The following is a 13633-nucleotide window of genomic DNA, read 5'->3' on the forward strand; positions in this document are numbered from 1 at the left end:
CTCCACCCCAACAGAACCCGCCTGTGAGCGATCAGCGAGGCAAAGGCTAACACGTCTGCCCCTGTCCCCACCTGCAACTCCGGCAGGTCTGACACCCTGAATATGTCGCCCAGGGGACCAGGCAGCAAGTCCACATGCGAGACATGGTGCTGAAGAACAACCTCCACAATTTTCCCCACTTCGGGCAGGACCAGAACATATGGACATGATTGGCTGGGCCCCTCCCACACAGCTACCAAGTATCCCCTCCCCCCTCAAACAGCCAGCTCATCCTCTACTTCGTCAGGTGCGCCCTGTGTACCACCTTTAGCTGCATCAATCCCAGTCTCGTACACGAGGTTGAGGCATTCACCCTCCGCAGCACCTCGCACCACAGTCCCTCCTCCAGTGCCATGTCCAGATCCTCCTCCCACTAGGCCTTGACACCCTCCAGAGACACCTTATCTTCTTCCAAAGCCCTCCCATAAATGGCCGAGATGGCCCCACCCTTCAACCCCACTACCGAGTAAGAAGTCTTACAACACCAGCTTAAAAGTCCAACAGGTTTGTTTCCAATCACTAGCTTTCGGAGCACTGCTCCTTCCTCAGGTGAATGAAGAGGTGGGTTCCAGAAACATATATACAGACAAAGTCAATGATGCAATATGATACTTTGAATGCAAGCCTTTGCAGGTAATTAAGTCTACAGGTCCAGACAGGGCAACTCCACAACCCCTCCCCACCCGCCCCTCACTATCCCCTTCCACTTATCTGAGTACCCAGATGGCCAAGGTCTCGATTGCCAGTGCAAACAGAAGGAGGAATCCCCACCTCTTTCCCCTGTGTAACCGAAAATACCCTAAATCAATTTAATTTGTTCACGCACACGCCATTGGATCCTTATACAACAATTTCACCAATGCCACAAACTTAGGCCCAAACCCAAACTTCTCCAACACCGCTCCACCCCACCCGATCAAATGCCTTCTCCGCATCCAGCCCCACCACCACCTCCAACTCCCTTCCCTCTGCCGGAGGAAGCATCACATTCAAAAGCCGGACATTTGAGGACAACTGGTCTTCTGTTTATGAACCTTGGCAGATCCTCCCCCCATCCCCTTTGGAAAGCATACCTCCAGCCTGAGCGCCAGCATCTTCGCCAATACCTTGGTATCCACATTCAAACAGAGATATGGGCCTGTGCCAACAACACTCCAACGGGTCCTTAGCGTTCTTAAGCAGCAATTAAATGGATGCCTCATTCATTGTCTCTGGCAATGCCCCTGACCATCGCCTTCGCAAACATTTCCACTAACAGCGGCGTCAACGTATCATTAAACTTTTTATAAAATTCTACCCAGAAAAATATCTGGCCCCGGGGCCTGACCCATCTACTTTCTCCTTATCGTCACCTCTACTTCCTCCACCCCCACTGGCTCCTCCAATCCTGCCCTCTCCCCCTCTCCTACGTCGGGACACTCCAATCGCCTTCTAGATGATAGTGGTTGTAGTTTTGGAAGATTCTGTGCAAGAAGAGCTGGTAAGTTCCCGCGGTCCAGCTTGTAGGTGGTAAAGATGGCTGCAACCATGCGTTGGTGGTGGAGGGAGTGAATGTTTGTGGAAGGGGTGCCAATCGAGCGGGTTGCTTTGTCCTGGATGGTGTCGAGCTTCTTGAGTGTTGTTGGAGCTGCGCTCATCCAGGCAAGTGGAGAGTATTCCATTACACGCCTGACTTTGCCTTGGGGACAGGCTTTGGGGAGTCAGGAGGTGAGTTACTTCATAGCATCAGGACCAAAATTGTAACAGGGAGGTTTGCTAGTGCTGCTGGGGCGGATTCACAAAGAGAAAAGAAGAACTTTTCACAACCATTAGACAACCCCAAAGTCTATTACATCCTGTGAAGTAATATTGAAGAGTAATTGTTGTTACGATGCAGGAAATGGAACAGTTCAACTGTGCGCAGTAAACTCGCACGGACTGCAATGCGATAACAGTCAGATAATCTGTTTTCTTCTTGTGATGTTGACTGATGGATAAATATTGAAAATCGCTTAATGTCACAAGTAGCCTTCAAATGAAGTTACTGTGAAAAGCCCCTATTGCCCAGGGTCCCTTACACCACATTGAAATAGTGCTACAGAATCTTTAACATCCACTTGACGGGGCAGACAGGGCCTCTGTTTAACATTTCAATCACAATGCAGTACAGCACTCGAGTACAAGGTGTCCAGCTTTCTCCCACTCTGACCTTTCAGTCCTTAGCCGACTATCGTTTCCCATCAAAGCTCGAGAAACAGCACTTTATCTTTCACTTGAGTACATTGCAGCTGTCTGCACTCAAAGCCGAGTTCAAACAATTTTAGATCATCATCTCTCCCCCATTTTGTTTCATGTCTCTTTTCACTGGTTTGGTTGTCTATCTTGTTTCTTTCTTAACAACTTCAGTTTGTATTCAGACACGAGCTATCCTGACATTCACACCTCCGCTGGATTTACATTGTGTTTCTTCACTGTAGCTGTACCACTGCCTTTGTTTTTTGTACCAGGAAACCTTTTGTCATTTAATCCCCCCCCCCCCCCTGCTCTCACACGCTATCGCAGACTTATCTTTCTGTCCCAATTCCCATCCTCCAGCTTATCATTTGGTCAAAATCTATTTCATCTACGATTTTCCTCAGTCCTGACGGATGGTCACAGACCTGATTTGATTCATTGTCACATGCACCGAGTACAGTGAAAAGTATTTTTCTGCGGCCGAGGGAACGTACACAGTACACAGTAGGCCTGAAGCATCATGGGCGGGGCTTTCTGTTCTGAGGAAATTCCCGCCCAAAGTCAACGGACTTTTTTTGCTGGTCCGCCAAATTTCCATCCTGCCCATGACGAATCCTGTGGTGGGCGGGAACGGAAAGACCAACACTCTCTCTCTTTAACTCTTTCAGCAGGTGCTTCCAGATCTGCTCAGCATTTCTTTGTTTCTTCTTAATTTAGGGTACCCAATTATTTTTTTGCAATTAAGGGGCAATTTAGCGTGGCCAATCCACCTACCCTGCACATCTTTGGGTTGTGGGGGTGAAACCCACGCAAACACAGGGAGAATGTGCAAACTCCACACAGACAGTGACCCAGAGCCGGGATCGAACCTGGGACCTCGGCTGGCGTGAGGCAGCAGTGCTAACCATTTCTGGCAGTTTCTGTTCTTATTTCAGATTGCTAACATCCACAGCCTTTTGCATTTGTGGCCAATTCTTGAAGTGGGGCGGGGCTTGGACACTGAACCTTCTGACACAGAAGCAGGAAGGCTGCTAACTGGCACAATGGGCGGGATAATCCGTGACCCACCGCGAAGACCAGGAATCCCAACCAGGCGGAGAATCCAGCGTCGGGCCAAATACGGGAATCGGCGGTGGGCGGCAGAGCCATTCCTAGTCTCCGCTCCTAACCCACTGCCTGGTGCCGGCAGCAACATGGAAACAGCTGACTTGCATTTCTTTGACTGTATTTAACAGACCCCCCCCCCCCACCCCACCCCCACCCCACCCCATGTTATGCTCCGACTCGCACAGCAGGAGCTCCACGGGATTTAGAGTGTGTCCTGGCGCAATGGACCCCGAGGGGAGCCAGCCCTTTGCTCATGCTCGTCCATGCTCTTCTTTGCAAGAAGCAGTTCGATGTAGCACTGAGAGGGCAGCACGGCGACGCAGCGGTTAGCACAGCTACCTCACAGTGCCGAGGTCCCAGGTTCGATCCCAGCTCTGGGTCATTGTCCGTGTGGACTTTGCACATTCTCCCCGTGTTTGCGTGGGTTTCACCCCCACAACCCAAAGATGTGCAGGGCAGGTGGATTGGCCACACTAAATTGCCCCTTAATTGGAAAAAATGAATTGGTGCTCTAAATTTTTTTAAAAGGTATCGCACTGAGGGCAAAGTGATCAAAGAATATTGGGGGAAAGTGAGATTAGGCTATTGAATTTCTATTTCTCACTCTGAACTGTTCTGCCTGACAGCTGATGAGCAGACAGTTCAGTGAAGAATCAAGCCAGGAATACTTTCCCTTTCCTCCTGTCTCAGAACTATGCTTTGGAAACTGCTGTTTTTTGAGGTGTCAGTGCCATCCTAGAAAGCCCACAACACTTAAAAAGGTCTGAAATGCCCTCCCATTCCTTGAAATGCGGAGCATCCATTCAATTTCACAGTGCAGTACCTTTAACTTGCCTTTGATTGACAGCTTAATGGCTTAAACACAGCTGCCAGGAGGTTTGTTTATTTTTCTTTCACTTCATGCTTGAATGCATCTGCGGTACCCTCCATTGATCCTAACCATAATGGTTATCAACATTCTTGTTATGATTGACAGCTGCTGACCACTTCAAAGCAGCAAAGTGGTTTCACTTCCTCTTTTCTAACATCGGAAAGCACTTAGCTTAGGGGTCAGGCGGCGTCACCCTCATGCCTGTGTGGTGGGGGTGGGGGTAACCCATTATTCCCGTGGTGGGAGGGGGGGGAGGAAGCCCCTGCATGATGAGGGGGTGGGGTGTTCCCTTTTCAGTAGAGGATCTCATTTTGCATTTGGGGGAGGGCGGGGGTTGGCCTGTCCCTGGTCACTGGGATCAGGGGCACCTGTTCAAAATGGCTGCCCAACCCTTGTAACTGCAGTGATACCGGTGCTGTGCATACCTTCTGCATAGTCAAGTCAGGAGAATCCACCGGGGCGACGCTCTTTGTCCCACGAGACACAGCCCCAATTCTCCAGGGGTGGGAGCACTTAGACTCCGGAATGGAGCATCCTGACCAATAGCTTGACAGGGTTATAGATTCAGGAAGGAGAGAAGCAAGGCGGTAAATAGAAGGACGGAAATTTGTTCGTGAGTATAAGGCTGGAGAAAGTAGAGACTAGACAATAAGACAACAGTGGAGATGTTCAATGATTAGTATTCTATACTACAATCCAAGGAGCCTCGTGAATGAGGCGGAGATAAGGAGGAATTTATTTTCTCATGGAGTCGGTAATCTTTGTAATTCACGCGAGATCATTGGAGTAGGGGCCACTCAGTATGTTCAAAGTTGAGTTGGACAGATTTTTGATCGATAATGATCTCCCCCACCCAGCCATGGACTCCCTGGTGGCAGAGGGTGGGAACAATGAGAAAAACTCCTTGACAGTAGCGGGACTGGACAACCCCGCTGCCAGCCAATGGCAGGCCGCTTCTGCTGAGCGAGTTGCGAGGTGTAGGGGGGAGACGGGGGGGGGGGCTGACTTTTAACCCTTCGTTTCTGTCTTCATAAAAGCGAGGGTTGGTGCAGGCATTGTGGTTTAGTTGAGCATGTCATATTGGAGGTGATATACACAGCAAGAGAGGTGCTTAGCATCTTTGAAAGTGTACAGATCACCAGGCCTTGAAGAGCTGTATCCCAGACTGTGAAGAGGAGCACGGGAGGAAATAGTGCAGACTCTGAACATCATCTTCTCCGGCTATAGGCTGGGTTCCAGAGGCCTGGAGGACTGATAATGTTGAACTGATGTCTTAAAAAAAAGGAGGAAGGCATTGATAGAGCGGTGCAGAGGAACAGAGGGACTTTGGATTGCCTGGAGGAACAGGATAGGTAAATAAGGTGGTTAAGAAGGTATATAAGGTACTTTCCTTTATTAGCTGAGGAATAGACTGTCAGAACAGGTAGATTATGCTAGAACCATACAAGACCACAGGTTAGGCCACAGCTGGAACACCGTGTATATTACCGGTCTGGTGATTTGTCCAAAATGGATGAGATTACACCAGAGAAAAAGCAGAGGAGATTTATGAGGATGCTATCCGTGAGAACGTTTGGATGGGCTGACGTTGTTTTCTTTTGAATAGAGGCGGCTGGCTTTTCTTTGAGGTTTAAAAAATTGAGTGGGTTGGTTGGAATGGATGGAAGGTACTTTTTCCCCTGAGCACAGAAGTCAGTAACTGTGGGATACAGATTGAAAATAACTGGCAGCAGGGTTCGTGGGGAGCTGAGGAGGAACCTTTTGCCTCACGGGTGTTGGGACTCTGCCACTCACTTGTCTCAAAAGGTGGTGGAGGTGGGAACCTTCATTGCATTTAAACAATACTGGGATACGGTGTCAATACGGTCGAAAACCAGAAAGGGTAGTTTAGTGATAGAACATACAGTGCAGAAGGAGGCCATACGGCCCATCGAGTCTGCACCGACCCACTTAAGCCCTCACTTCCACCCTATTCCCATAACCCAATTACCCCTCCTAACTCTTTTGGTCACTAAGGGCAATTTATCACGGCCAATCCATCTAACCTGCACGCCTTTGGACTGTGGGAGGAAATCGGAAACCCACGCAGACACGGGGAGAACGGTCAGTCTGAGCACAGACAGTGACCCAGCAGGGAATCGAACTTGGGACCCTGGCGCTGTGAATGCACAGTGCTATCCACTTGTGCTACCGTGCTACCTATCAGGCAATCAGGCTGGATAACTCTTTTTCTCCTTGCATAGACACACTGGGCTTAGTGGTTCCCTTCTGCATAGTAAGCGGCCCATATTCCTATGTTTAGTATGATACAGCGCTTCCCACAACCTCAAAGGCACTTTATAGCCCATGAACATATGCCATTACTACAGCATGCCTGGCAGGATTGCACACACACTCTGGGCTACAAAGCTGACCTGTACTGTGCCAGCTGTATGGTGCATGTTAACAACAGATGTTCTTTTAACTTTTGGCATGGTTCTACTGTTGGACATCCTGCGGGGAGCTGTCGTCACAGCCTTCTGGCTAAGATTCTTTGGCAGATTGGCATGATAATACCTTTTCAGGTATGCATCCAATTTTCCTGACATCTGTCTTCAGCATTATTTCACGAGTTGGGTTGCAGATCGGGGGTCAGAGAATCCAGCCCAGTAACTTTGATAGTGCAGCACTCCCTTTGTACTGCGCTGAAGCATCAGGTTAGGCTACGTACCCAGGTTTCTAGGGTAGGGCTTAGAACCATGGGCCTTGTTCCAGCTGAGAAGTGAGAACGCTACCACTAAACTACAGCTGAAGCCTGCACAGTTTTCAAATTATTTTAAAGCAATTGGTTCTTTTAGATTAAATTATAGATATTGTGTCTAAGAAGGTATTGGTATTGGTGTGATATTTACTGATTTTATTTTGTTACTTCATATGTAGCGGAAATAGGATTAAGACTCCCTGATATTAAATTATTTATTTCATAACACCCAGCAGATAAGCACATTCTGTGTTCATATGTAGATTGTCACAATGAAATGATATGATTGCCCAAATTTCTGCAAGGTTCGCCCGAACTCCTTAAGTAACATTGGCGAAAATGTCTATTTTTAGTCAGTTGTACTACTTCTCGAGGTGGGGCTGGATGGGGCAGTTTCTGCCTTTCCCCCACCAGGGAATCCCTTGCGGGAATACTTACCATATTTCAGACAGTCATTGTTATTCAGTTTTTCTGGTATTTTGCAACACGACCGATTAGCCAATTCATGAAAGTTTGAATAATTCGAGCAGTACCATATTCGATCTGCGACATCCTGAGAATGTGCATCCGTTAGATTGTGCAACTATCTAAAATTAGAAATAGGAATGCAACAGCAGGAAAGGAATGGACAGGAAGCACAGCTCGAACAAACAACACTACTTTTGCAAAGTGGAACATCTTTTTGCACAAGCTTCAGTTAATTGTTTAATTCTGAGTGTTTTTGCAGAATACAACAAAATCAAACTCCTGCCTTTTTATACATGCCTCAATTAGCCTTGGTCGCAACATCAGAAACGCCACCGCTGCTGTTTTAGACATGTCCCATCTCTCAGTTGTGTGAAAAGAGAACGTGCATCTGGAGCCAGATACTGTAGCTGCAGGCTAATCTACCTTCAAAGAACGGTGGAACTATCTGCCGTTATATTTTCGCAACCCAAATTAAAAATGCAAAAATCGTTACATTCTGGGTTCGTGGTCTGCAAAAACATAAACACAATTAAATTCACGTCCCGTAGTCTCCTGTCTCTGTGCAACAATTTTTCTTTGTGATTTTCAGCATTGGAGTTGAATGGAGGGTGATTTGTTTGGTTGCTTTGACAGAGGAATGCATGAATTTCAAAAGCGGCAAAGGACATTCAGTACTCAAGGGGTTAACACACAATATTACAGGTAATCGATTTACTTAAAAACAGGACAACAAATTTGGACAGCTATTTAACTGTAAGGTCAGATGAAACAATCCAGTTTTTCCACTTAGAGCCAGCAAGATGCTGTAAAAACGATCAAAGTGTTGTTTTCTAACAGCATGGTGATGGAAGCTCCCAACCTAGAGTTGAAAGTGAAGGATTTTGAATTGCACAGTCACGAAAAGTGCAGGATAGTTCAAACGACACATAAACTCTTGGAAATCTTGCTCCATTTGGTAGCTTTTGGTTCGACAACGTGAGGGTCTTTTTGCAGTATGTTTCCGGGATTACCTGCACCATCCGTACAGTAAGTACATCAGTCCATTGAAAGAGCATCAATTGTTGTCGAGGCACTCCACATCAACGGAGCAGCAGATGTTCCCATTCTAGACAAGAAAAGAAAGGTTCACACGTCTCAACATTTCCAACATCACAATTGAAAAAAATAATCTTCACCCATGGAATCATAGATTCCCTCCTGTGCAAGAGGAGGCCATTCGGCCCTTCGAGTCCGCACTGACCCTCTGAAAGAGTACCCCACCCAGACACACTCCACGCCCTATCTCTGTAACCCCACCGAACCTTTGGGCACCAAGGGTTAATTTGGCATAGCCAATCCACCTAACCTGCACATCTTTTCACCCCCCCCCCCTAATAAATACCCTCCATTTCAGTGTTCAGGAGAAAAATGCATTCAAAATATGGTACTGAATAAAATGTGATAATTTTAAAACAAAGGTGTACAATGATATAAATTGTATCATGAAACAAACTGGGCAGGAAAATCCGTCCCCCGACACTGATTTCGTATTCGGCGATTGGCCAGAGAATCCCTTTTTATGACCGAATCGGGGAAGGCGCCTGTTTTCAGATGCTCCGCCCCCTCCAAAATGGCATCACTGGGGAGTACGCCACACGCCGTTGGGGGTGGCGAGGGGGTATCCAGGGGGACACTATCTGGAAGGTCGGGTCCGCGTTGTACGGCGTGGCTGCGCATCCCCGCAATTTTCCAGCCGTTTATTTTGTGAAGGCCGTGTGTTTAACGTGGCGGCAGCTAGCCCCTCACCGGTTGGAGGGTCGGCGCTGGGGCCTCACCAATTTTTTCATCGTAGAACTAGACACTTCCTCCGGACATAGCCTCAAAACCAGAGAATCCAGCCCAGTATGTGTGTGTGTGATAGTAATCAGATCTGTCAGTTTTTGTCAAGCGCAGAAACCCATCAAAATGTTTGAGAGTTTTTTTTTTCAGTTCGTCCATGGGATGTGGGTGTCAATGGCTCAATTAGCACTCATTGTCCTTCCCTAATTGTCCTTGAAAAGGTGGCGGCGAAGTTGACTTCTTGGACTGCTGCAGTCCGTGTGTTGTAGGTGCACACAGTGCTGTTAATAAAGGATGTTTCAAGAGTTTGACCCAGTGAGAGTGAAGGAATGGTGATATAATTCCAAGTCTGGCTTCCGTGTGGCTGGGAAGGGAACTTGCAACTGATGTTCTCATGTATCTGCTGCCCTCGCTCTTTTAGGTGGGAGAAGTCGCGGGTTTGGAAGGTACTGATGAAGGAGCATTGGGTAAAGTTGCAGCAGTGTAACCCAAAGGTGGTACATTAAGTGCTGCCACTGTGCATCGGTGGTGGAGGGAGTGAATATTGAAGGTGTGGATGGGGTGCGAATCAAACGGGGCACTTTGTCCCAGATGATGTGGAGCTTCTTGAGTGTTACTGGAGCTGCGTTCATTTTTGCAAGTGTAGGGAAGATACCATCAAACTCCTGACTTGTGCCTTGCAAATGGCGGACAGGCTTTGGGGAGTCAGGAGGTGAGTTACCCGTGGCAGAATTCTCAGCCTCTAGCCTGCTCTTGCAGCCACAGGGTTTATATGGCGAGTCCAGTTCAGTTTCTGGTCAATGGCAAGCCGCAGGATTTTGATACTCACTGAACCTTGATGTGTTAGGCAGGTCGGTTCGATGTGGACTGCACCCGATGCAGGGAAGCTAGAAACAGACGTCTAACACCAACACTGTTTTATTCAACGATAGAACTGTTCAGCTGTGGGTTGACTCTGCACTGAACTGACTGGAGACCTAGTAGTAGCCTGACCAGACTCACTAGCTACCGCATGGTGTTTGCACTTGCTAACTCGTGGACTCTGACTGTCTCAGTGGCTGGGCCCAGAGAGAGCGGGAAACCTAGTGCCCTCTGGCTTTATAGTGGTCGTGTCCTGTCTGGTGATTGGCTGTACTGTGTTGTATGCTTACTGGTCATCCTGTGTGTCAATCACTGCCTGTCTGCATCTCATTATATACATGAGTGGGTATTATAACAAACCTAATGGGAAATTCACACATCAAAGGTGAAATTGGTCTTTGGAGATGGTGAAATAGCAGCCTGTTTCACATATTGTCTGACTTTCTTTATCACCGTGGAAACGAAAATCCTCTGGGGTGTTAAATGATCTGTTGGTTCCCCGTCGTGGTGGATTTGCACTCTCACCTAAGACCAATTTCAGTCTGAGTGTTCCCTAGATGCCCAAATCAGAGGGTGTTTAAGAGAGCTTAGCACCAGTCATGGCGGCACAGTGGTTAGCACTGCTACATCACAGCACTGGGGACCCAGATTCAATTCCCGCCTTGGGTGACTGTGTGGAGTTTGTGTGTTCTCCCCGTGTCTGCGTGAGTTTCCTCCGGGTGCTCTGGGTTTCTCCCACAGTCCAAAGATATTTAGTAAGAAGTCTTACAGCACCAGGTTAAAGTCCAACAGGTTTGTTTCAAACACGAGCTTTCGAAGCACTGTTCCTTCCTCAGGAAGGAGCTACGCTCCGAAAGCTCGTGTTTGAAACAAACCTGTTGGACTTTAACTGGTATTGTAAGACTTCTTACTGTGCTCACCCCAGTCCAACGCCGGCATCTCCACATCAAAGCTATTTAGATTAGGTGGATTGGCCACACTAAAGTGGCCCTTAGCACCCAAGACGTGCTGTCTCGGCGGTGTTGCGGGGATAGGGTGGGGGACTGGACCTAGATGGGGTGTTCTTGGGCACAGTCGGGGTTCTATGATCTATGAGCACCCTTTTTGTCCCCACAGACTAACAACCAAGAGCAATTAATTCCAGGCATGAAATTGTGCTTTATCGTTCAAAATTCAGACCCAAACTTAAGACCAACATGAATGAACTATTTTCTTTTACATAGATGGTGGTGAATGCCTGGAATGAGTTGCCAAAGGGAGGTTGTGGAAGCAGATACATTAACAGCGTTCAAAAGGCATCTCGACAAACACATGGATAGGATGGGTATAGAGGGATACGGCACAAGGAAGTGCTGAGGGTTTTGGCCAAGGTTAGTATCATGGCAGGTCCAGGCTTGGAGGGCCTGTTCCCGTGCTGTATTGTTCTTTGTTCTTTGTTCCTGACAAGTTAAAAGGACAGAAAATAAACTTTGCCGATCTATGACTAATATTCAGTTCTTGCTAAAACCTGCGCAGTATTGCTTACATTGGTAAAATAAAAGACATTTTTCATAATCTCTTCAAATATCACATCACATGGGGGATCTTTCCCGCATCTTAATTTAACATATATATGTGAATCAATAATAACATTGATATCTATTTATGTAAAAACAGTTTTGACAAATTTGCTGAAGCGCAGTGAATTTGATTTAACATGGAGCTATTGAGCACGATTCAGCGACCCCTTTACACCTGGCGTGGATCTGGGTGCAACGGGTGAATCGAGCGAGAGCTCCAAATCGGGTTCCATACCCAGTCGATTGCGAGTCACTCGACTTGCTTCTCCCTCGCGGTAAGATCCAGAACAGCATATTTAAATGAGCCATTACCTGGATGCCGGATTGACCTGGCGACCGGGGGTCATCGGCCACGTCTGCGAGACCGCGCCAGGGCGCCGTTCTTACTACTCTACACAAACGTGAACCAGGCGTACCGGCATCTCGGGGGGGCGTCTCGCATGCCATTAGAGATACTCGGGCGGTTGGAGATAGGGCAGGGTGGTACCTTGGCACACCCCCTGGCACCAAGGCACTTCCAGCTCAGCACACTGGAAATACCACCTGGGAACCCTGGCAAAGCCACCCTGGCACTGCCAGGGTGCCAGGCTGGCAGTATCCAGTTCCCGGGTGACTGTGAGCACTGCCAGGGGTCAGGCCCAGGTGGGGGCCTTGCCAATTGGATGGGAGGTGAGGGGAAAGCGTTTCCAGGAGCCTCGGCAAAGTAGTGGGATGAGGGGTGGAGGCTGGAAAGCGAGTGGGGGACCTGAAAAGAGGGGGAATGGGAGAATGGGCTGTCGGAGCCCGCGATCAGGAAATCACTCTCCTTGTGGCCTTGGTGGCGAGAAATTCCCCAAGGCCAAAAGAATGGTAAAGTGCCGTTGAATAGCGGGGTGATTCTCAGCACTGCCAAATGTGACCAAAGCAAGACTGAAACTTTTGTCCGCTGAATCGCGGACAGTGTCTACTCTATGGTGTAATGTTGTGCACCTGTTACTAAACTTAGTTATCAGTTGAGAAAATGTTGCCACAGAATGAGGGAAACGCGCAGAGACCTGCAACACATTTGCAGCGCAATTAGTACCTTTACTGTAACCCATCCCAATGCCACTCCGTTCTTCCTGTGCTGTCCCTCTGAGGCCAAATACATCGCCTCCCTTCCATCCGACTCACCTTAACCCCCTCCCAACCCACCCCTCCATCCCATACCACCACTGACCCCATTCCATCCCTCCCACGCCATCCTATCCCCGTTCCCCCATTGCACATGTCCCACGACATCGTCCCCACTCCCAGGCAGTCCCTCCTCCCATTGTTGCCCCTCTTGCGCACTGCTCTATATTTGATGAGGTTGTATTGTAATTGTGTCGATGACAGTCGCTTAATGCTTAAAGTCAGAAGTGGGTAGTTTCGCTGATAATTGCTGTAAGTAATAATTGGAAGGAAGAATGTAGTTTGGAACAAAATAAACAGAGTAAAGGAAACATATAAAATTATAGAGAAAGGAGCATGAGGGAATATCAGAGTGGTTGTAAAAGCTTGAAAAATAGCATGCACACACAAGGTCAAAAGGTTGATAAAATTTGAGAAAGAATAGCGGGCATAGGAAAGATCGTTAAGAAAGTTGCAGTTTTTAAAATAGTCAGGAAAAAACTATCAATTATTTTAAGACACTGTCTTGTTATGCTCTTGGCATAGCATAAGCAGCTTCCTTGATGTGCACTCTGACAAAGGAAGGTTCAGATGTGGAGATAACTTCAACACGTTTATTGAACTATTTACAATTCTCCTACTCGAGTTCACCACTACGTTTAATCCTTCTATAGCTACTCAGACTGACAAACCAGTCTGCTACAATCCAGGTGGTCGGTATGATGTGTTGAATCAACTCTGTGTCTGTACTCACTGAGTGTCTCCACTGGAAAGAGGAAGATCATGTGTGCTGTGTCCTTTATATATGGGTTGGTGTAATGCCCT

At 47.7% G+C, this 13633-nt stretch overlaps 1 protein-coding gene across 5 annotated transcripts in view; it reads right to left on the reverse strand.

The window, feature by feature from the left end:
* Nucleotides 1-7647: 7647 nt before the first annotated feature.
* LOC119971968 (protein kinase C-binding protein NELL1-like) overlaps nucleotides 7648-13633 on the reverse strand; it is a 926238-nt gene continuing 920252 nt past the window's right edge. For all 5 annotated transcript variants that reach the window (XM_038808351.1, XM_038808348.1, XM_038808349.1 and 2 more), the window contains one exon: nucleotides 7648-8544. In XM_038808351.1, coding sequence (XP_038664279.1) covers nucleotides 8494-8544 — 51 coding nt within the window. In that variant the 3' untranslated portion in view covers nucleotides 7648-8493. The remainder of the gene's footprint in view (nucleotides 8545-13633) is intronic.

The sequence above is a fragment of the Scyliorhinus canicula genome, chromosome 9, assembly GCF_902713615.1.
Source record: "Scyliorhinus canicula chromosome 9, sScyCan1.1, whole genome shotgun sequence".
In the NCBI taxonomy this organism is placed as follows: Eukaryota; Metazoa; Chordata; class Chondrichthyes; order Carcharhiniformes; family Scyliorhinidae; genus Scyliorhinus; species Scyliorhinus canicula.